Below are 22,964 nucleotides of genomic sequence, written 5' to 3'. Positions count from 1 at the left end.
AGCTCTATACACAAAATCCCGGTGACAGGTTCCCTTTAAGGTCTATCCACACTTTTGTCTAGTATTATACTTTGCCAACTTGGCACATCATTATTGCTTTACTAACTTAACTGAATATCTGTCACATTGAGTATGTCAAATACTATACTATTAAAAAGTATATATAAGGATGCATTTACACATAGAAGTTTCCTGCATTTTTGTTTATAACAACATATTTTTAAGGTTAGACTTCTGCTGACAGATGCTACCTTAAGTGTTTTCTTCTGGAAGAAGGCTCTTGTGAGCCGAAACGTCGCAAAGTTGCCATACTATGGGTGAATAAAGCCTCACAGAATTTCACTTTTATCCGGAGTGCAGTCCTATCTTTCTTCAGTTATATATATATATATATATATATATATACACACTCACCTAAAGAATTATTAGGAACACCTAATAATACGGTGTTGGACCCCCTTTTGCCTTCAGAACTGCCTTAATTCTACGTGGCATTGATTCAACAAGGTGCTAATAGCATTCTTTAGAAATGTGGCCCATATTGATAGGATAGCATCTTGCAGTTGATGGAGATTTGAGGGATGTACATCCAGGGCATGAAGCTCCCGTTCCACCACATCCCAAAGATGCTCTATTGGGTTGAGATCTGGTGACTGTGGGGGCCATTTTAGTACAGTGAACTCATTGTCATGTTCAAGAAACCAATTTGAAATGATTTGAGCTTTGTGACATGGTGCATTATCCTGCTGCAAGTAGCCATCAGAGGATGGGTACATGATGGTCATGAAGGGATGGACATGGTCAGAAACAATGCTCAGAGAGCCCATGGCATTTAAACGATGGCCAATTGGCACTAATGGGCCTAAAGTGTGCCCAGAAAACATCCCCCACACCATTACACCACCACCACCACCAGCCTGCACAGTGGTAGCAAGGCATGATGGATACATGTTCTCACTCTGTTTACGTCAAATTCCGACTCTACCATTTGAATGTCTCAACAGAAATCGAGACTCATCAGACCAGGCAACATTTTTCCAGTCTTCAACAGTCCAATTTTGGTGAGCTCGTGCAAATTGTAACCTCTTTTCCTATTTGTAGTGGAGATGAGTGGTACCCGGTGGGGTCTTCTGCTGTTGTAGCCCATCCACCTCAAGGTTGTGCGAGTTGTGGCTTCACAAATGCTTTGCTGCATACCTCGGTTGTAACGAGTGGTTATTTCAGTCAATGTTGCTCTTCTATCAGCTTGAATCAGTCGGCCCATTCTCCTCTGACCTCTAGCATCAACAAGACATTTTCGCCCACAGGACTTCCGCATACTGGATGTTTTTCCCTTTTCACACCATTCTTTGTAAACCCTAGAAATGGTTGTGCGTGAAAATCACAGTAACTGAGCAGATTGTGAAATACTCAGACCATGCCACACTCAAAATTGCTTAAATCACCTTTCTTTCCCATTCTGACATTCAGTTTAGAGTTCAGGAGATTGTCTTGACCAGGACCACAACCCTACATGCATTGAGGCAACTGCCCTGTGATTGGTTGACTACATAATCGCATTAATGAGAAATCGAACAGGTGTTCCTAACAATTCTTTAGGTGAATGTATATCTGACAAAGTACAAAAATGGTGCCTGCAACCCAGACCCCGATCCACAGGTTAAACAAATAAGTTCTAGAAGAGATCACAACACTCCAATCGCAGTACTGAAAAAACATTGATTTATTATCAAGTGTCCATTTCACATTTGAAAAAAGATTCTGGTGGGAGCTGAAACATTGCATTGCATTTTTATTGACACTTAAGACTAAATCAGCGGTTTTCCAGTACTGCGGTTGGAGTGCTGTAAGCTCTTCTAGAATATATATACACATATATATATATATATATATATATATATATATATATGTATATATATATTAGTATATTGTGTCTAATTTGGTAATTGTTTCTTATTTGTTTATAGATCAATTAACAATCACACTGAATATTAGATCCACACAGGAATACAAAGACGTATCCAACTCTATTGGATTTCTCAGGGGATTACGTCTTCCTGGTAGGTATATACTCAAAACAGAAAAATGTAACACTAGCAGTATATATAAATAATATGTTTGCCATATATTGTGTTACATTTTACTCATTACAATGTTCTTGTTTCTAATTTTGTTAATGGCAACTGATTTTAGACTTTGAAATACCAAAACTAATTCCCATGTAAATTATCTCACTAGATGGATATTGCCAATCTTTTGTGACTAATATTAAGCTGCATTGGCCCTTTACTTCATGCTGTGTGCCTTTGCGCTCTGTATGTGTCACAACTGTGACACTGGTGATATTTTATTTAATGTATGAATCCTTTTTGGCTTATCCATCTTTTAGTCAGTTGCTGCTGGAGCAGCATCTATGCATCTACCTATTAAATTATTGCTGCTGACCCCGTATTTGCACTTGCACTTTATTATCTTTTTAGCCCACCAATCATGCACCACCAGCCCTAGTGCTTTTTAATTTGTTTTTAAGTGTGTGTCTTGTCAATCATGTGTATTACAGTGATTATAATAAAATTTTGTATAGTATGATTACATCTTGTTTTGTTATATTATTTAATATGATCTAGTGAGTATCCATGTAGCTTTTTTGGTATTGCTGATTTTAGACTTTGTCATAACTTTATGTCTTCCAAATGGGTACATTCTAGTGCTCAGGATACTTTTTGCCCCAGCTCTTCTAGTGATGATTACTGTGCTAAAGGGGTTATCCCATAAATTGAAAACCATTTTTTCATATCTCATATCTGGAGGGATTGCTTGCTGTGGGTGGGCAACAGGTTATCCAGCACCTGCCTCTCCCAGGATGCCATGCAGTCAGGCCCTCACAATCCCCCCACAATCCCCTTCTCCATTCTCTAGCAATATAACTATGTACATCTATGAATTTAAAAGTAGTAATGAAATAATGAAGGTATCGGACCACTTTACCTCCTGCTCTATGACCTCACTGTATGCCATCACTGAAGGAAAAGGAAGGTAGAAGGGAAGCTACTAAGCTTATTAGTTCAAATATGAATGCAGGAGAAGGTACTTAAGAAGGATAAAGAGCAAGACTAAACTATATTTCTATTGGATGTACAGTATATTGCAATAATCATTTAAAATTATATATTCATTGTAAACTATTAGTTTTCATGGGATAGCAATGTTAATGCCTCCACCTGCTAGTTTTCAAAGGTGCCTTTTCTAACGAATGTTTGGAGGCAGTTTATATGATAAATGTATTCACTTTTCAGCTACAGTACCAATATCTAATAAACATTTTTGAAAAATATATATGGATAAGTGATGCTTAAAAGGGTTAAGACATTTTTTTAGTGTCTGAATGGTGGCAATCTAACCATTGGGGCCCCCACTGATCACAAGAATGGAGCAGGCATGCATTTGTGCTGCTATTCCATTTAGCTCCTTGAGACTGCCGGAGATGCAACCACAGAAGGTAAACCCAGTTTGGTGTGTATCTCTGCAAATAAAAAAAATATATAAAAGATCAAAGTCTAATGGGCTGGAGTGCTGATAACAGGAAAAAATATATGAGGGGGGAGAATATTCAAAAACAACAACTGTAGAAAGATTGGCACAGGTTACATATCCACTTTTTATACATTGATCCATTGCTGCTAAATAGAGTTGACTGGACACCTGGATGTTCTAGTTAGCCGGGTTCGGCCGAAGTTCGCAAAAAAGTTTGAGTTCGGCACCCGAACTTGACCCTGAACCTGAACCACATTGAAGACTGGGGACCTGAACTTTGGAGCATAAAATGGCTCTAAAAAAGTCATGGAAAGGACTTGAGGGCTGCAAAAGGCAGCAAAATGTGGTTAAGAGCATGGCAAGTGCTCTGCAAACAAATGTGGATAGGGAAATTACTTCAAATAACAAAATACATAAAAATAAAAAATAATAATCTTGATCTAGTTGGAGGAGGTCCATATGGAGAAGAAGGTTGAGGAGGCGGTGGAAGCGGCAGTGGAGGAGGTAGCCAACACAGTATTTTTTATTATTTTTTGTTTAAATTGCACTGTTGCAATTATTTCTGTTTAAAAGCGTATAGGGGCTTATTTTGTAAATTAAAAATATATACGCACTGCACTGTTGCAGCTATATCTGATGAAATCATATAAGGGCATATTTCAGTAAAAAATAGACAACTATATACACACTGCACTGTTGGCAGGTATTTCTGTTTAAAGTGTATAGGGGCGTGTTACAGTAAAAAAAAAAAATATATACGCACTGCACTGTTGCAGTTATTGCTGGTGAAAGCGTATATGGATGTATTACGGTAAAAAAAAAAAATATATATATATATATATATTCTCAGTGCATTTCTGCAGTTAATTCTGGTGAAAGCGTATAGGGGTGTATTTCTGTAAAATAAAATATATATATATATATATATATACGCACTGCACTGTTGCAGTTATTTCTGGTGAAAGCGTATAGGGGCGTATTTCAGTAAAATAAGAAAAATATGTGCGCACTGCACTGTTGCAGTTATTGCTGGTCAAAGCATATAAGGATGTATTACAGTAAATAAAAAATATATATTCTCAGTGCATTCCTGCAGTTAATTCTGGTGAAAGCGTATAGGGTGTGTGGGGATTTGCTCTGGTAGACAGGCTTGTGAACGCAGTACAGAGGCAATGACAACGTCTTTAACTTAGTGCAGTGTTTTATTCACACATAAGTAAAGTGACAAGAAAAAGGCAGTTTCAAGGAAAAACAGTCACCTTGAGTCTGGTATTTGTTCACACCAGGCTTGCAGCACATAAGTCCTTGGGTGAACCGGAAGTCCACGTGCTTTTTTCCCAAACAATATAGCAGGCCTTAGACCCGGCCCAAACTCTCAGGCTCCAACACCCAGACTGACAAAGCTCCAGTATCAGATGGAGGATAATCCGCCCAGCTGAGACTGACCAAAACCTGACCTGGAACGTGGGGAACAGCCACCCACCCTGCACTTTGTCTGCTCCCAGTAAGAGCCGACCTGGATCAGCTTTACAGTCACACTAAATAATCAATAGTGTTAGTCAGCACTAGCTGCCGCTGACACTTAAAATTACAGGCTCTTACCTCACCGAGGCCAGGAACCTCTGTGACACATATCTTCCGTCAATGACAGCTCCTTGAGCTTTACATACCTCCCCTTTTGTTCAACACTGAGGGGCTGAACACCTGCCAGACAGTGTACCCGGGACAGGGCATCTGCATTACCCTGTAACCTGCCTGCCCTATGTTCCACGGAAAACTTAAGGTTCTGTAGAGACAAAAACTACCTGGTGACCTGAGCATTCCTCTCTTTGGCTTGGCTCATCCACTTGAGAGGGGAGTGATCGGTTACCAGATGGAACTTTCTTCCCAACAGGTAATAGCGGAGAGACTCGAGTGCCCACTTGATGGCCAGGCACTCTCTCTCCACTATACTGCACCTAGTCTCGGCTGGGGTAAGTTTGCGGCTCAGGAAAACAACGGGATGCTCCTCCCCATTGATGTCCTGAGGGAGTACAGCTCTGCGGCCTACTTCAGAGGCATCTGTCTGTACCATAAACTCCCTCTTAAAGTCGGGCGTAACCAACCCTGGGGACCCACTGAGGGCCGACTTCAGAGTGGAGAAAGCCTTTTCCGCCTGCTCATTTCACTGAACCGTCACTGACTTGCGTCCCTTCAAAAGGCCTGTCAATGGTGCAGTGACTGCAGCAAAGTGGGGGACAAACCTCATATAGTATCCCACCATTCCCAGGAATGACTTTACTTGCCGAGTAGTGACTGGTCGTGGCCAATTCCGAATTGCCTCAATTTTGCTTACCTGAGGTTTAATAATTCCGCGCCCAAGTACATACCCCAGGTACTTGGTCTCTTCTAACCCTATTGTACACTTTTTCGGGTTAGCGGTTAAGCCAGCCTTCCTAGGGGTGTCCACTACAGCCTGTACTTTAGGTAGGTGACTTTCCCAGTAGGTGCTGTGGATAATGATATCGTCCAAGTACACCAAAGCGTACCGACGATGTGGATGGAGTACAATGTCCATTAGCCTTGTAGACCAAAGGGTAATACCTTGTACTGATACAACCCCTATGGCATGATGAAAGCTGTTTTTTACTTGGCAGCCTCCGTCAAGGGTACCTGCCAGTACCCTTTGGTGAGGTCCAAAACAGAAAAATACCGGGCTTGGCCTAACTTCTCAATAAGCTCATCTACTCAGGGCATGGGATATGCGTCAAATTTAGACACCTCATTAAGTTTGTGGAAGTCGTTACAGAAACGCAATGTCCCGTCCAGCTTGGGTACTAAGACTATCGGACTGGCCCATTCACTTTTTGACTCCTCGATGACACCTAGCTGCAACATCAACTGGACTTCCTCTGCGATGGCTTGTCACCGATCCTCAAGTACCCAGTACGGTTGTAACCAGACTTTTGCCTGAGGCTCAGTGATAATGTCATGTTGGATTATGGAAGTGTATCCAGGAAGGTCCGAGAACACATCCGCATTCCAACTAACGAACTCCTTGGCCTCCTGATCATGTTTAGAGGAGAGGCTGTCAGCAATTTTCACTGTGGCAGCCACTTTCCTTGTATCATGCAGAGGGACCGAATCTGCTTTCCCTAGAAACCCTGGACGTGGGTTGTCTTCTGTACAGGTTTCCTGATCTTTCCAGGGTTTGAACCGATTCACATGTTACACCTGCTCCGGCTTTCCCCTCCCTGGCTGATGTACTTTGTAATCTACCTCTCCTTTTTTTCAAGTACCTCGTAGGGCCCCTGCCACCTAGCTAGGAACTTACTGTCTACGGGTGGTACCAGCACCAATACCTGATCACCCAGATTAAAGTTCCGGACCTGAGCCTGCCGATTATAGATCCTCCTCTGGGCTCCCTGCTCTGCCTCCATATGCTCCCTAACCAGTGATAACACTGTTTCCATCCATCCTTGCATCCCAGTGTCATACTCAATAACACTTTTGTGCGGTGTAGGTTGTTGTTCCCACGCCTCTTTGGCGACATCCAACGGTTTATACAACTTCCTGGATGGTGCTCACTGCTAGATGCTGCAACTGCTGGCTCTTCAGATAAGTCTGTAACTTTATTTGTGTTTTCCTGTTGGCTTGATCCTAGGTGACCCTGACTCCCTCCGTATTAAGTGCAGGGAGCCGGTGGTCATATCCCCTCACTATTATAGGGGTTTCAGGTGTCACTCAGTCTAGGTACGTGGACATGCAACTTTCTATCACAGAGATCTTTGCATAGGTTGAGCAGTCAGGGCGAGCTATAGGGCTTTAATAGGGCTCATCCTTTTGTTCCTTAGTTTTGGGATCCAGTCAGTTGGATCTTTATTTGTTACTTCTTGTTTTCTGCAACACCATCCGTGACACTGGGGCACTTCTCGCACTGCGAACATGAGATAGGGCAGAAGAAGATCCCAGTCTCTCCCATCCTTAGACACCACTCTTTTTAACATCTTTTTTAATGTTTGATTAAACATCTCTACCAGGCCATCCGTTTGTGGATGATACACTGACGTCTGTAGCTGTTTTATGTGGAGCAACTTACAGAGTACCCTCATGACCTTGGACATAAATGGGGTCCCTTGGTCAGTCAGAACCTCCTTAGGCAGACTCACTGTGAAAAAACATAGCCATTAACTCCTTAGCTATGAGTTTGGCTGATGTATGCTGTAGTTGCACCGGGTACCGAGTGGTGTAGTCAAGGATGACCAAGATGTGTTGGTGTCCTCTAGCAGACTTCAGTACAGGGCCTACGGGTTCCATAGCGATTCGCTCGAACGGGACATCGATAATCGGGAGGGGTACCAGGGAACTACAGAAATGTGGCTGGGGGCTCCTTATCAGGCAGGGGTTGGGCAAGACTTACATTATTCTTATACCTCTCTGAACACACTGGACCAGTAAAACCGCTGTAGAATCCAGTCCTGTGTTTTTTGCTTTCTCAGATGATCCGCGAGAACATGCTGGTGGGCTAACTCTAACACAAGTTTGCAATAAGCCTGGGGCACCACCAACTGTTCAATGGATTCACCTTGCAGCTGGTTTACTCGATATAACAGCTCTTGATGAACCACAAAACGGGGAAACACCGACTCTGTGGTTCCCCATCTGTTATTAATACATTTTCCCAGGCTCGGGATAGGGTTGGGTTCCGGTGTTGTGCAGTACCAAAATTATCCCCGAAGACATTGAGGTCGGCTACCTTTAGACCTGGCGGAAAGTCCTCCACGTCCCCCACCATCACAGCGGGGTTGTCTCGCCCTTTTCCACCAAAGTGGCGGTCACCCCTACGGCTGGCCCTTCAGACTCAAGTTCCCAGGGTTCTGGTCTCCCTCTGATCTGGGCCACTCTGCTAGGGTTACATCTGTCTCATGGAGAGCTGTATCTTTAGTATCCGGCCATAGTGCTGGGAAGTCTCTCCCAATTATTAGTTCATATGGTAACTTTGTAGCGACGGCCACCTCATGAGTTCACCTGCTGGCCACCATTGATGGAGAGACCAGGGCGGTGGGATAGTCTTTTAAGTCCCCATGAATGCACACAACACCGACCTTTCGGCCAATATACTCAACGGGCCGCACCAGAACAGCTCTTACCAGGGCCACCAGGCTCCCTGAATCCAGCAGTGCGACTGCCAGAGTGTCCCCCATTTCCACCTGGCACAAGTGGCTATTGTCTACAGTCATGGCCAAAAGTTTTGAGAATGACACAAATATTAGTTTTCACAAAGTTTGCTGCTAAACTGCTTTTAGATCTTTGTTTTAGTTGTTTCTGTGATGTAGTGAACTATAATTACACACACTTCATACATTTCAAAGGCTTTTATTGACAATTACATGACATTTATGCAAAGAGTCAGTATTTGCAGTGTTGGCCCTTCTTTTTCAGGACCTCTGCAATTCGACTGGGCATGCTCTCAATCAACTTCTGGGTCAATTCCTGACTGATAGCAACCCATTCTTTAATAATCACTTCTTGGAGTTTGTCAGAATTAGTGGGTTTTTGTTTGTCCACCCGCCTCTTGAGGATTGACCACAAGTTCTCAATGGGATTTTCAGGCCATGGACCCAAAATGTCAAAGTTTTGGTCCCCGAGCCACTTGGTTATCACTTTTGCCGTATGGCACGGTGCTCCATCGTGCTGGAAAATGCATTGTTCTTTACCAAACTGTTGTTGGATTGTTGGAAGAAGTTGCTGTTTGAGGGTGTTTTGGTACCATTCTTTATTCATGCCTGAGTTTTTGGGCAAAATTGTGAGTGAGCCCACTCCCTTGGATGAGAAGCAACCCCACACATGAATGGTCTCAGGGTGCTTTACTGTTGGCATGACACAGGACTGATGGTAGCGCTCACCTTTTCTTCTCCGGACAAGCCTTTTTCATATTGCCCCAAACAATTGGAAAGAGGCTTCATCGGAGAATATGACTTTGCCCCAGTCCTCAGCAGTCCATTCACAACATTTTCTGCAGAAGATCAATCTGTCCCTGATGTTTTTTTTTGTTTAAGAGAAGTGGCTTCTTTGCTGCCCTTCTTGACACCAGGCCCTCTTCCAAAAGTCTTCACCTCACTGTGCGTGCAGATGTGCTCACACCTGCCTGCTGCCATTCCTGAGCAAGCTCTGCACTGGTGGCACTCCGATCCCGCAGTTGAATCCTCTTTAGGAGACGATCCTGGCGCTTGCTGGACTTTCTTGGATGCCCTGAAGCCTTCTTAACAAGACTTGAACCTCTTTTCTTGAAGTTCTTGATGATCCTATAAATTGTTGATTGAGGTGCAATCTTAGTAGCCACAATATCCTTGCCTGTGATGCCATTTTTATGCAATGCAATGATGGCTGCACGCGTTTCTTTGCAGGTCACCATGGTTAACAATGGAAGAACAATGATTTCAACCATCACCCTCCTTTTAACAGGTCAAGTCTGCCATTTTAACCCAATCAGCCTGACATAATGATCTCCAGCCTTGTGCTCGTCAAAATTCTCACCTGAGTTAACAAGAAGATTACTGAAATGATCTCAGCAGGTCCTTTAATGACAGCAATTAAATGCAGTAGAAAGGTTTTTTTTGGGATTAAGTTAGTTTTCATGGCAAAAAAGGACTATGCAATTCATCTGATCACTCTTCATAACATTCTGGAGTATATGCAAATTGCTATTATAAAAACAATTTCCAATATTTATGTAATTCTCAAAATTTTTGGCCACGACTGTACAGTCTCGGAGGTACCTGTGGCACACAGCTTCCTGGCATATTATGAGTGGCAGTAGCCACAGTCGGCCTTTGTATCCAGGCTCGTGACACTGCCAGCAAACCACCTGGGCTGGGTCTGCAGGGGATACATCCCTGGTGGGTTTGGCTGGCATCGGCCTCTGGGTCTGGGGTGGAGATTTCCGGGATTTGACTGGCCCCCTCCCACAAGAACCCCCCTGCAGATTTCTGGTGGCCTTGTAGCCTTCCACCAGGTCAACCATCTCTAAGGCATTAACAGGAGACACCTGGCCGATCAAAGGATGGAGAGGGTACGGCAAAGGCCTCCAAAACACATCCGCCAACAGATGGTCCAGCATAGCAGTGGGAGTCAATATGTCAGGCTTCAGCCTTTTCTGCAATCGGTGTAGCAGGTCTTAATATTGTGGTCTGGCGGGTTCAGCCGAGTTTAATTCCCACTGGTGCACCTGCTGAGCCCGGACCAATACATTCACCCCAGTCTCGCCAGGATCTCACCTTTTACGGTCGGGAAGTCATCCGCTTGATCATCGGGAAGATCAAAAAACACTTGCTGGGGCCCAGATGCCAGGAACGGAGCGACAACCTCAGCCCACTCATCTCGGGGTAACTTCTCCCTCACGACCACCTTTTCGAACATTGCCAGATAGGTCTTGACGTCACCCAAGGGGGACATCTTAGGGATCGCTGCACAGACAGCTTTCCGGGCATCGTAGACGCTCCGGCCGCTTGCAGCACCATTACATGTTGTAATAGCAGCTGGTTAGTTTCCTGCTGCTGCTTGTTAGTCTCCCGCTGCTGCAAGTTAGCCTTCACAAGGGCTTTCACGACCGCCTACATTTTGTCAGGGGACACGGGTCGTAAACTTGCTGGCTTAATATAGGACATGCACTTGTGCCCAGGAAAAACAAAAAAGTTTCGGCCTTCAGGCCTGCCTCACTGCGTTTGCCAGCATCCGACAACAATTGTGGGGTTTTGCTCAGGTAGACAGGCTAGCGGACGCAGTATAGAGGCAATCGCAAAGTCTTTAACTTAAACAGTTCAGTGTTTATTCACACATAAGGAAACACAAAATGACCATTCACAGTTCAGTAGTGTTTGTTCATACCATGCAATGTTCATAGAACAAAATCTTCACCTGGTTAGACGTCCACAGCATGCTTAGGTGTCTGTTTTCCAGCATGTGGCTTTTAAGCAATTAGCACGGCACCAATCCACAGATCCCAAAACAGTCTCTCCACAGCTTCCCTGCCAGATGGAGGATCAACCACCCCCAGCTGAGACTGCTGGCAAGGTTTTATATAGGCCACTAAAGACCCGGCCTGGAGCGTGGGGAGAAGCCACCCACCCAGCACTTTGGCTACTACCAGTAAGAGCCAGCCCAGATCGGCTTTACAGCCATACTAACAACAAACAGTGTCAATCAGCACTAGCTGCCGCTGACACTTAACCCCTTAAGGACCAGGCTTATCTTCACCTTAAGGACCAGGCCATTTTTTGCAAATCTGACCAATGTTACTTTATGTGTGAATAACTTGAAACCGCTTTTACTTATCCAGGCCATTCTGAGATTGTTTTTTTGTCACATATTGTACTTCATGACACTGGTAAAATGGAGTAAAAAAAATATTTAAATTTATAAAAAAAAATCCAAATTTACCAACATTTTGGAAAAATTAGCAAATTGACAAGTTTCAATTTCTCTACTTCTAGAATACATAGCAATAACTCCCAAAAATAATTCTTAGTTTACATTCCCCATATGTCTACTTAATGTTTGAATCATTTTGGGAATGCCATTTTATTTTTTGAGGATGTTATAAGGCTTAGAAATATAGAAGCAAATCTTAAAATTTTTCAGAAATTTTCAAAAACCCACTATTTAAGGACCAGTTCAGGTCTGAAGTCACCTTGTGAGGCTTACATAATAGAAACCACCCAAAAATGATCCCATTCTAGAAACTAAGAAACTACACCCCTCAAGGTATTTAAAACTGATTTTACAAATGTTGTTAACCCTTTAGGTGTTCCACAAGAGTTAATGCAAATGGAGATAAAATTTCAGAATTTTGATATTTTGGGGGCAAATTTTCAATTTCAATCCATTTTTTCCAGTAAAAACTCAATATTTGTCCCTGATTCTGTAGTTTACAGAAACATCCAATATGTGGTCGTAAACTACTGTATGGGCACATGGCAGGGCACAGAAGGAAAGGAATGACATAGGGTTTTGGAAGGCAGATTTTGCTGGACTGGTTTGTTGACACCATGTCCCAATTGAAGCTCCCTTGATGCTTACCTAGAGTAGAAACTCCAAAAGAAGTGACCCCATTTTAGAAACTACAGCTCTAAAGGTATAAAAAAATGATTTTATAAACTTTGTTGACCCTTTAGGTGTTCCACAAGAATTAATGGAAAATAGAGATTCAATTTCTAAATTTCTAATGTTTGGCAAATTTTCCATTTTAATATTTTTTTTCCAGTTACAAAGCAAGGGTTAACAGCCAAACAAAACTCAATATTTATGGCCCTGATTCTGTAGCTTACAGAAACACCCCATATGTGGTTGTAAACTGCTGTATGGGCACATGGCAGGGCACAGAAGGAAAGGAATGACATATACCTTTTTTGGAAGGCAAATTTTGCTGGACTGGTTTTTTTACACCATGTCCCATTTGAAGCTCCCTTGATGCAGCCCTAGAGTAGAAAATCCAAAAAAGTGACCCATTTTGGAAACTACAGGCTAGGGTGGCAGTTTTTTTGGTACTATTTTATGGTACATATGATTTTTGGATGCTCTATATTACACTTTTTGTGAGGCAAGGTAACAAGAAATAGCTATTTTGGTACCGTTTTCATTTTTTGTTATTTACAATATTCATCTGACAGGTTAGATCATGTGGTATTTTTATAGAGCAGGTTTTTACGGATGCGGTGATACCTGATATGTCTACATTTTTTAAATTTATCTTGGTTTTACACAATTATTTCATGATGTCTTAGTGTCTCCATAGTCCGAGAGCCATAGTTTTTTTCAGTTTTTGGGCTATTATCTTGGGTAGGGTATGATTTTTGCGGGAAGAGATGACTGTTTGATTGGCACTATTTTGGGGTGCGTATGACTTTTTGATTGCTTGCTATTACACTTTTTGTGATGTAAGGTGACAAAAAATGGCTTTCTTTACACCGTTTTTTTTTTTTACGGTATTCACCTGAGGCGTTAGGTCATGTGATATTTTTATAGAGCAGGTTATTACAGACACGGCAATACCTAATATGTGTAGTGCATAATTTTTATTTATTTTTTTAATCTGTGATAAATGTTTTTTTTTTTTTACTCTTTTTTTTCACTTTTTTTTACACTGACCCAGTGGGTCTGATGTCTGTTTAATACAGTACAGTACACTATATAGTGTACTGTGCTGTATTTTCACTTTACATTTAGTCTAATCAGACTTCTGCCTTTAGCAGAAGTCTGATTAGCACCATGGACAGCCGGAAGCCAGTGAAGGCATCCGGTTGCCATGGTATCCATCACTCGCTGTCACAACAGAGCAGCAGGTGATGGGGAGGGAGGGGTGCCCCCTCCCTCTGTGATCCCATCAAGAATCGGGGGCTGAAAAGGCACAGCAGCCCCCGATGGGAGAGGGAGGGAGCTCTCTCTCTGTTAACTCCTTCCATACAGCGGTCCCTACTGACCACGGCATGGAAGGGGTTAAACGGCTGACATCACAGCACAGATGTCAGCCGTTTCAAGCAGTGTCATCAATGTGCTGACACTCTGCTTGCTAACCGCTCGGCCATCCTGGAAATGAGAGAGGGCGGGCAGGATGATGGTGTGCCCGACCACCCACCCCCCCAGCACCGCGGGGGTCAGAAACTTTCAAAAGCGCTGCAGACCACAGGTCTGAATTGACCTGCTGTTTGCAGTGATCGCCAATACGGGGGATCACAGGACAGCCCTCGGCATTGTCCCAAGGTGCCTGCTGATTGATTTCAGCAGGCACCTAGTTCCGATCACCGCCCGCCGTACGGCGGTGATCGGAAATACACAAGGCGTACAGGTACGTCCTGTGTCCTTAAGAGCTTAAAACTGCCGGCTCTTACCTCACCGAGGCCAGGAACCTCGTTGACAAATACTTTCCATTAATGATGGCCCCTTGCAACTTCCTACAATATATACACACTTTCCTTTTTTTTTTTTACAGCATTCCCTATACAGAAGGGGTCAGTAGAGGTTTCTCTGGGTCGGTACGAATACAGAGACGCCTCATTTGTATTTCTTTCTCATGTCTTAAAAAAATAAAAGCTTTGGAAAAAAGTATTTTTCTTATTTTCATTGCCCCTTTAACCTTTTTATTTTCACATATTTGGAGCTATGTGAGGGCTGTACTTTTCATTGATAGCATTTTGGGGTGTGTATGACTTTTTGTTCACTTTTTATTTTTATTTTTGTGGAGGTGAAGTGACCCAAAAAATGGAAAATTGTCCATTTTGATTTTTTTTTCCCGTTAATCCATTTGCCATTTTAATAGCAAAGGTGGTATTAGATGTGGCTAGTTATTTGAAGTTTATTTTTAGGTATAAGCAAATCAACTTCAGATGAAACATCCAAAGTCGATTTGCATAAAACTTTGTTAAAATACTGTACGGAGCTGTACTATAAAAAAAAAAAAAAACTTTTACCAAACTCTGGTTTGCTTTCAAAGTACAGTAGATATTATTTTTTGAAGTTATTACCCGAAGTCTCGTAAGACTTCACAAAGTAATAACTTCTAATACTGTATGAAGCTCCCGCTCTGTACAGTATTCTAACAAAGTTTTATTCAGATCAACTTCAGATGTCCCATCCAAAGTCGATTAGCTAATCCCTATTTATTTATTTTTCTATTTATTGTTATTATGGTAAAATGGATGTGTTTTAGAATTTTTATATTTTTTAAAATGTTTTTTTTTATTTTATTTTTTGCAGTTTTTAAACATAGTTGTGGTAGCCTATGGTCCTTTAGAGGGACAGAGTCTGTCATAGGGAATGAACGGCTTTACCGTTCGTCACTAGGGAAAGTCAGTCCAATCCTGGGAGTCTGGTCGTGGTCAAAGGTTCTAAAACCTCATTAAAAAATATTATCTTTTTTAGTAGATCAGAATGTTGAACACTACAGCATGTCACCAATAAAAGTCCACTTTCTAATAATTAAGACCTTTTTAATTTAAAATTAGATATAGCAAAATAGACTATAAAAAAACATTGTTTTTGTCTTGTTTTGTTTATGTAGCTAAAAACAAACTAAAGAGTCTAAGGTGTGCACATTTTTTTTTGTTGTTGTTGTGCTTGTAATTAACTGCCAAAGAAGAAGGAATAAAAACTAAATTAAGCAATCGAGGTTAAAAGCAAAACTTTTTTTTTTTTTTTTTTTTTTTTTTTTAAGTAAACTGCACTTTGTTGAGGTAATGGGGTAATTAATTAAAAAGCCAAATGCTAGAGCAGAGAGACATAACAGTAAACACATGTCAGAAGCCTTATTGCAAAGATATAATATAGAAAAGGCAGGAAAATGTTGAATTCTATCAAGCTTGTTTATTACTATTAAGCTATTGCAAATCTCTAGTGGTGTTATCCCTCTATGAGTATTTACCTGGAATAAAAACCTTCTGCTTTGCAGGGGCACAAAACTGCAGCATGAACTTTTAAAATATGAGAATTAGAGAGGAGCGAATTTCTCAAAAATTCTATTTGGTCGGTTCGCTGAATTCTCTGAAAAGATTTGATTTGATCTGAATTTATTTGTTGCAAATCCCATAAAAAAACTGTCATTTCATGGCTACAGAGAGCCTGTATAGTGGTTCAGAACACTGTGCCTTGCAGAAACACGCATGGGGAGTCTGCTGTGGTAGTGAAACAATACTATAATTTAGTATAACACGCAGATGACAGGTGTCACTCTTAGAATCACTGACCAGTTCATGGGGCCAAAACTGACCAAATAACTCAAGTATGAACTCCGCCTTACAGGTTAATATTAGCGCCAGGTATAAAGAACCATGCAGAGGCCCAAGATCCTATTATAACGTGAAAAGGCGCACTCCTTTTACACAGTCGTCAGCCGATTCCACATAGATTTCTACAGAACCTGTTCTATTAAACACTTATACAAGTAGAGCCCTGACAGAGTGGAGGGGGTGTCGGCAGTAAGTTTGTGCTGATTATTTTGCCCTTCCTCTGCTCATTCAGAACAATAACCCCTAAAAAAGGGATCCTGTCTGTTGAGCATCCGCCTTTACTCAGTCAGCATTTGGTCAGTAATCAATCAGTTTTGCTGAAACCAAAAAACAAACAGGAGTGGATCCAAAACAGAGATGACACATGGATGGAATATTTGCATGTGGCCCAGTCATGGAGTGGGGAGGCTGGGAACAGCATGAGAAGTCCACAGAGTGTCCCAGTGACAGAGTGGTTAGGTGAAAGCAGCATAAGGAGACCACAGAGTGGTCCAGTGACATAGTGGTGAGGTAGCAGCAGCACGAGGAGACCGAAGAGTGGTGAGGTGGCAGCAGCATGAGGAGACCACAAAGTGGCCCATTGACATAGTTGTGAGATGGCAGCAGGATGAGGAGACCACAGATTGGTGAGGTGGCAGCAGCATGAGGAAAACAACAGAGTGGCCCAGTGACATAGTGGTGAGCTGGCAGCAGCATGAGGAAACCACAGAGTGGCCCAGTGACATAGTGGTAAGGTGGGAAGCAATACTAATACCTGCTACCAGGTGCTTCTACGGCCACCCACCATTTTTAGCTGATATGTGGCATCAGGCAGGTGGCAGCATCTGAATAGTAGCTGAAGCAGGTAGCCTTATGAAACAGGTCTCTTTTAACAAAGTGTAGGTGTGGCACTATTAATGATCTAGTTTGATGCATCAGGCGCTGGTGTGTGGAAATCCTAGCTGATCCATGCCTGATTCATCTTGACAAACGTCAGTTTCTCCACATTTTGGGTGAAAAAGCGAGTTCTCCTTGCGAGGGTCTAACATGGTGGAGAGCCAGTAGTCATTACTCTGCCAAATCGTGACAATTCGGCTGTCACTACGTAAGCAACTGAACATGCATCGGGCGATTTGCACAAGTGACCCAAAGGGACTCCCTGACTCCATCTCCACTGCATACTGCCATGGTGTGTCTGGGTCATCTGCCTCATCTTCCTCATCGCTCTGTAGCGCCTCTGTCTGCTCCTGCACCTCCTCTCCTGTCACCTGTGTAGAAAAATCACCCATTTCTCTACGCATTGCTTGTGCTCGAATATTATCCTTCTCCTCTAGTTCAGCCCCCACAGGGCTCATGTGGCCTTGAGCTATAGTTGCCACGGCTCCTGCTCCAGGACATGAATCAGCGGATGACGTTCATTCCGTATTCCTGGTGACTGACAAAGTCAACTTCTCAAAGGGTCCGAGCAAACAGCAGATGTCACGCATAAGCTGCCACTGGCTAACATCAAAGTTACACAGGGGAGTACCTCTGTCTGCCTGTATCATCAAGAAATCATTTATGGCCTTTATCTGTTCATAAAATTGGTGCAACCTATGGAGGATGAAATTCCAACGGGTGGAACCATTGCATATCAGCCTATTTTGGGAGATGCCATTCTACTGCTGCGGCTCAAGGAGGGTGTGCTTTGCGGTGTACGAGTGGATGAAGTGCATGCAAAGTTTCCTGGGAATTTTCAGGATGTCTTGCAGATGAGGTGAAATCTTCAGGAACTGCTTTACAACCAGATTGTACACATGCACCATGCAGGGCACATGGCTCAGCCCTCACTGGTGCAGTGCCGACACCATGTTCTTCCTGTTGTCGGTCACCATGGTTCCAATTTTTTTGTTGTCGAGGAGAAAGCCAGGATTCGATTTCTTGATGAAGGATGCAGAGCAGTTCCTCCCCTGTGTAACTCCATTCACCCAGGTAAACGAGCTGCAGGACACTGGACATGTGATATGCTGGAGGAGGACTGTGAATTGTCTCTGCAGTGGAGGCTGAAGACACGGTGGAAGATGAGGAGGCAGAGGCACACCATATCGACAAACGGCGTGAGAACGGGTAGGAGGAAGCAGCGTCACCTGGCCAAGTTGCTGGTGTGGCTGGGCAGAAACCACATTTACCCAGTGGGCTGTAAATAACATATATTGCCCTTAACCGTGGTTACAGCTCCATATGTTGGCTCTGCTGGGCACTTTGACAGACACCGACAGGCTCAAGGACTGGCCCACCTTCTGTTCTACTTATTGTGGGGACTCGCTCCGGTAGACAGGATTAGCGCACGCAGTATAGAGGCAACAACAAGCTCTTTGGATCAAACCGTTCAGTGTTTTTTTCACACTTTAGGCAAGTGACAAAACAAACAGTCATATTCAAACAAAAAGTCACCTTAAGGTGTTGGCGGTAATTCACACTATGCAGCAATTCTGCCTCAAAGAGTTCTTGCTGATAGCAGCACCTACCTGTTTTTATGCCAAACAGGTAGCAAACCTTCATCCAGACACAAGGCTACCAGATCCCAACACAGAGACCTGGCTTCTGAGCCCAGCTGCCTATTTAAGGACAGCCAGGTGCTGCCAAAACCCGGACCGGCATTTGAAATCCGATCCGGTATTTCACCTTACCTGGCTGTAAAACAGCCCAGTAGCAGATGCTTGCAGGAAAATACCTGTTTTCCCAGACCAAACCTCTCACTGTGTCACAATATGTGTGCAGGGCTGGTACTGCCTTTTTCTCAAAGAAATTACTGCTTGGGACTCTCTACCTCGGCACAGCACAAGCCTTCGTTTCTCTGAAAGGAACACTACTTGAAAAGGGAGGGACTGCAGCACCAGCACCTTGGCCAGGAGCATGTTCAGATTCTGTGCCAAGTGCATGCGCACTGTTGTCTCTTCTGTGATCGATTGCTGATGAAACTACTGACGAGGAGTAGGAGGAGCAGGAGCTTTAGGACCAATAGATGATGGGAAGGACAGACAGCTCCCTTCAGCTGAGGTCGTGGAGCCTTGACTGCATGAAATTGGGTGCGTGCCACTGGGTGATGCAGTGGTTGCTGCGGCAGACGGGACCAACACATCGGAGCCATGGTTCTCCCAGGCCACTTTAAGGTGACACTATATGTGTTGACCCATGGTCTGTGTGCCAACATTGTCACCCTGGCCATGCTTCACCTTCTGCCCACAAATTTGTCAAATGGCCATGTTCACCTCCTCCGGTGGCCTAACAATAAAATTGCCACAGTGCCAAGTATGGCATTACCCCCCCTCCCACTCCACACTGACTGCCTGCTGCCGCTTCCTCAGTGAACCCCTGCACCACTACTTTCCGGGCAGGTAGGTTCCTGCAAAGCGGGTGGTCTACCCTGAGCTTGTTTGGCTACCAACCTACTACTGCTGCCACCCTGCTGACTCATGGCCACGCTAACACCTTGCTGGCTCAGCCGCTCCTCTTCTTCACCTGGCTCCCAAGTGCTATCAGCTACATCATTATCCACTACTGTCTGCACAACACTGATGTCCCCCTCAATGGTCTCAGGGACAGGAGCCAGACCACTCGCAACACCTGCTCCCACGTGACTCTCATCAGCACTACTTGCTCGCCTACCAGAGGAAGCGGCAGATTTCTCCTCCAGATCTTGACTGGGCAGTAGCTGCTGACTGTCCTCTAGTAGCTCATTCTCGCTGAAAAGTGGAGCCGAACCTGCGACATATAATACTTCTCATGCTGAGGGAACAAAAAATATTATTAGTATAACTACAGCTGTACTATGACGACCTCAGAGGTTTTTTTGAGAACATTAGTGATCAAACAGCATCATGAAAACCAAGGCATACACCATATAGGTCAGGGATAAAGTTTTGGAGAAATGTAAAGCAGGGTTAGGTTATAAAAAAATAAAAAAATAATATCCAAAACTCTGAACATCTCACGGAGCACTATTCAATCCATCATCCGAAAATGGTACTAATGCAAGCTTATCAAGACATGGCCGTTCACCTAAACTAACAGCCCATGCAAGGGGAGCACTAATTAGAGAAGCAGCCAAAAGGTCCATGGTCACTTAGGGGAATCTGCAGAGATCCACAGCTCAGGTGGGAGAATCTCACTCAGTCAATAATTAGAACAAGAGGAATGAGGCTTCTGCTCTCAAGAGCTTACAATCTATGAAGAGAGAGGGGTAAAGCTGGTATATACATTTTCTTACACTATGTATAGTGATAAATGTACCAATTTTAGCTTTATATAGTATGATAATGTATTGATAATGCCATTATACCCTAGGCATCTTCTGAATCAGGATATAAGAGATCGATACATGGCATCATAAATAAGAAAATTGGTCAATATGTATTACTATAAGAAACAATGCATATTCCATATATATATATATATATATATATATATACCATATATATATATACAGAAGTTTTGATAGACACCAGCATATATATATATACAGAAGTTCTGATAGTCCACAAGCCAGCACTGTAAAAGTCCTGCCTTCTCCTCTTCAGAAACAGCGCAGACCCCACACAATGTCTAGAGTGTGACGTTGTGATGTTATGCACACTATGCTGCACTGCCCTGATGATGGTTAAAGTGACAACCACCCGGTAAAACAAATCGCTATGGTGGCAGTTCCCTGTCTTGTTTCCACAACTATATCTCCCTCCTTAGGAAGCAGTGATTCTCCCATACACTGCAATGGTAAATCTTTGCAGTCTATGGGATTAGTGATCAGACACTTGTATGTTAAAATCCCTTTGAGGATCTAAAAAAAAAATGCAAAAAAGTTTTTAAGGTTTCTTAAGGATACGGATTGTGTCAAGATACATTCAGTGAAACTCACACAATTTCTCAAGCAAGTTCAGCCAGTTTTGTCTGCAAGGTTTGCATACAACATCTAGCAACCATCAGTGATTGCATCCAGATGCAATGCGTTTTTCACTGAAGCCCCATTCACTTCTATGGCACCAGGGCTCTGTGAAAAACACAGACTATAGAATATGCAAAAAATGAACCGTGAAAAACAATGCTCATATGTACAGACCCATTGAAATTAATGGGTCAGGATTCAGTGTGGGTGCTGTGCGTTAATTTCACGTGTTGCACCCACAAGGAAAACTGTCTCATGTAAAAGGGGCCTAAAATGATAAAAAATAAAGTTCAAATTGCAGATTTTCCCCATTTAAAAAATAAATTATAAAAAAATAAAGATCAATAGTATGGCCAAGTTGCAAAATGCCTGAAATATTAAAATATAAACATATGTATCCCATATGGAGAATGATGTAATGGGGAAAAAATCTAAATTGATTCACCATTTTTTTTATTGCTTCACCTCCAAAAGATTGATTATAAAAGTGATCATTATGTCATGCACACCCTGCAATGGTGTTAATGAAAAATATAGATCATCCTGTAAAAAGAATTTTCCTTAACAGAGCTTATTAAACTTGCATGTAATTATAAATCCAGTATAACCACAGAGTTATGCAAATAAATATCTGTATAGTGCCACCTGATGTTTGCTCTTTTTCTAATTTCTCTGTCCATTTCACTGATATGGACACAACATGCTCAGTTCCGTCCGTAAATTGCCGCCAGCTGCCATGGACAGGACACATCATCTGAGAAAGGATACATCTCCTCGGTTGCTAGCTCGATGTCTAGTAGAACAATTGGAGCAATGAATGGGAAGATCTCTGGACCCATTGGGGGTAGAGAACTGTTGCTAGATGTTTTATAAAGAGGTTGTAGTCTATGATGTATGATTTAAATTTTTTATGTTTACATTAATTATGAGATAACCATTTTTGAATAATCAATGTTATTCACTTCTACTGTCACTAGTATTTTGCATGGGTGATCAGTCTTTGTCATATTTGGAATCATGGTTATATATATTTTTTTGGGCTGGGGTATACATGTATTTTATAAAGCTCCATAACAAAACATGCCCCACTCAGTTTCCAAGTATGTGTGCATTAATCCTTCCCAGGCAATGCAGAATGCAAAGAGCAATGCCTCAGATTTTGGATAAACTTTGTTTTATTAAGGGGACAAATTTTCAATTACAAAAAATATAATTAAAAAAATACCCCTCTGCCTCACCCTCTTTATGTGACTTCTATGTCAGTAAAGTGGAACTGGTGCTTCACGAGTATGGTGCCCATTCTATTTAAAAAGGATAACTGGCATAGCTACATAAATAAATCTCCTGCTACCCATCTTTCACACAGCTAGCTACCTATAGGAGGGACTCATTGCATGGGAATTTATGAAGTTACCATTGACTGAAATGGAGGCTGTAATAATCTGCTTCCACTGAGCTCCCTAGTGATTGCATCAAATTAAAAGTTTTCTCATTAGAAAGAGAAAAAGTAATTCAGTGCCAAGTCCCAATCCCCTCGGGCCCCGTAGCATGGTCTGCCTCCATTGAAGGTATGATACTGTTTCTGAGAATTCCCTGACGAAGAGCGACGTAATTCACTCGAAACACGTTGGCTGGTATTGTGGGACTAACGGCAATCCATAGCTCTGAAGTGGTGACGTCACCCGCTCAGCTGTGAGTACGAGCGAAGGAACTTTGTTTGGAAGTTCTGCCGTTGGCCGGGGCAGACTCCAGGACTAACAGCTCACCTGAGA

The 22,964-nt window shown here is 42.8% G+C and overlaps 1 protein-coding gene across 1 annotated transcript in view; it reads left to right on the top strand.

Annotated features, from left to right (window-relative positions):
- The window catches only part of NAALADL2 (N-acetylated alpha-linked acidic dipeptidase like 2), a 1,185,913-nt gene that overhangs the window by 809,317 nt on the left and 353,632 nt on the right, over positions 1-22,964 (top strand). The window contains exon 7 of the mRNA XM_044292072.1: positions 1,968-2,060. Within this exon, the coding sequence (XP_044148007.1) occupies positions 1,968-2,060 (93 nt within the window). The remainder of the gene's footprint in view (positions 1-1,967; positions 2,061-22,964) is intronic.

Source organism: Bufo gargarizans, chromosome 4 (assembly GCF_014858855.1).
Source record: "Bufo gargarizans isolate SCDJY-AF-19 chromosome 4, ASM1485885v1, whole genome shotgun sequence".
NCBI lineage: Eukaryota > Metazoa > Chordata > Amphibia > Anura > Bufonidae > Bufo > Bufo gargarizans.
This window is presented reverse-complemented; position numbering and strand designations above follow the sequence as displayed.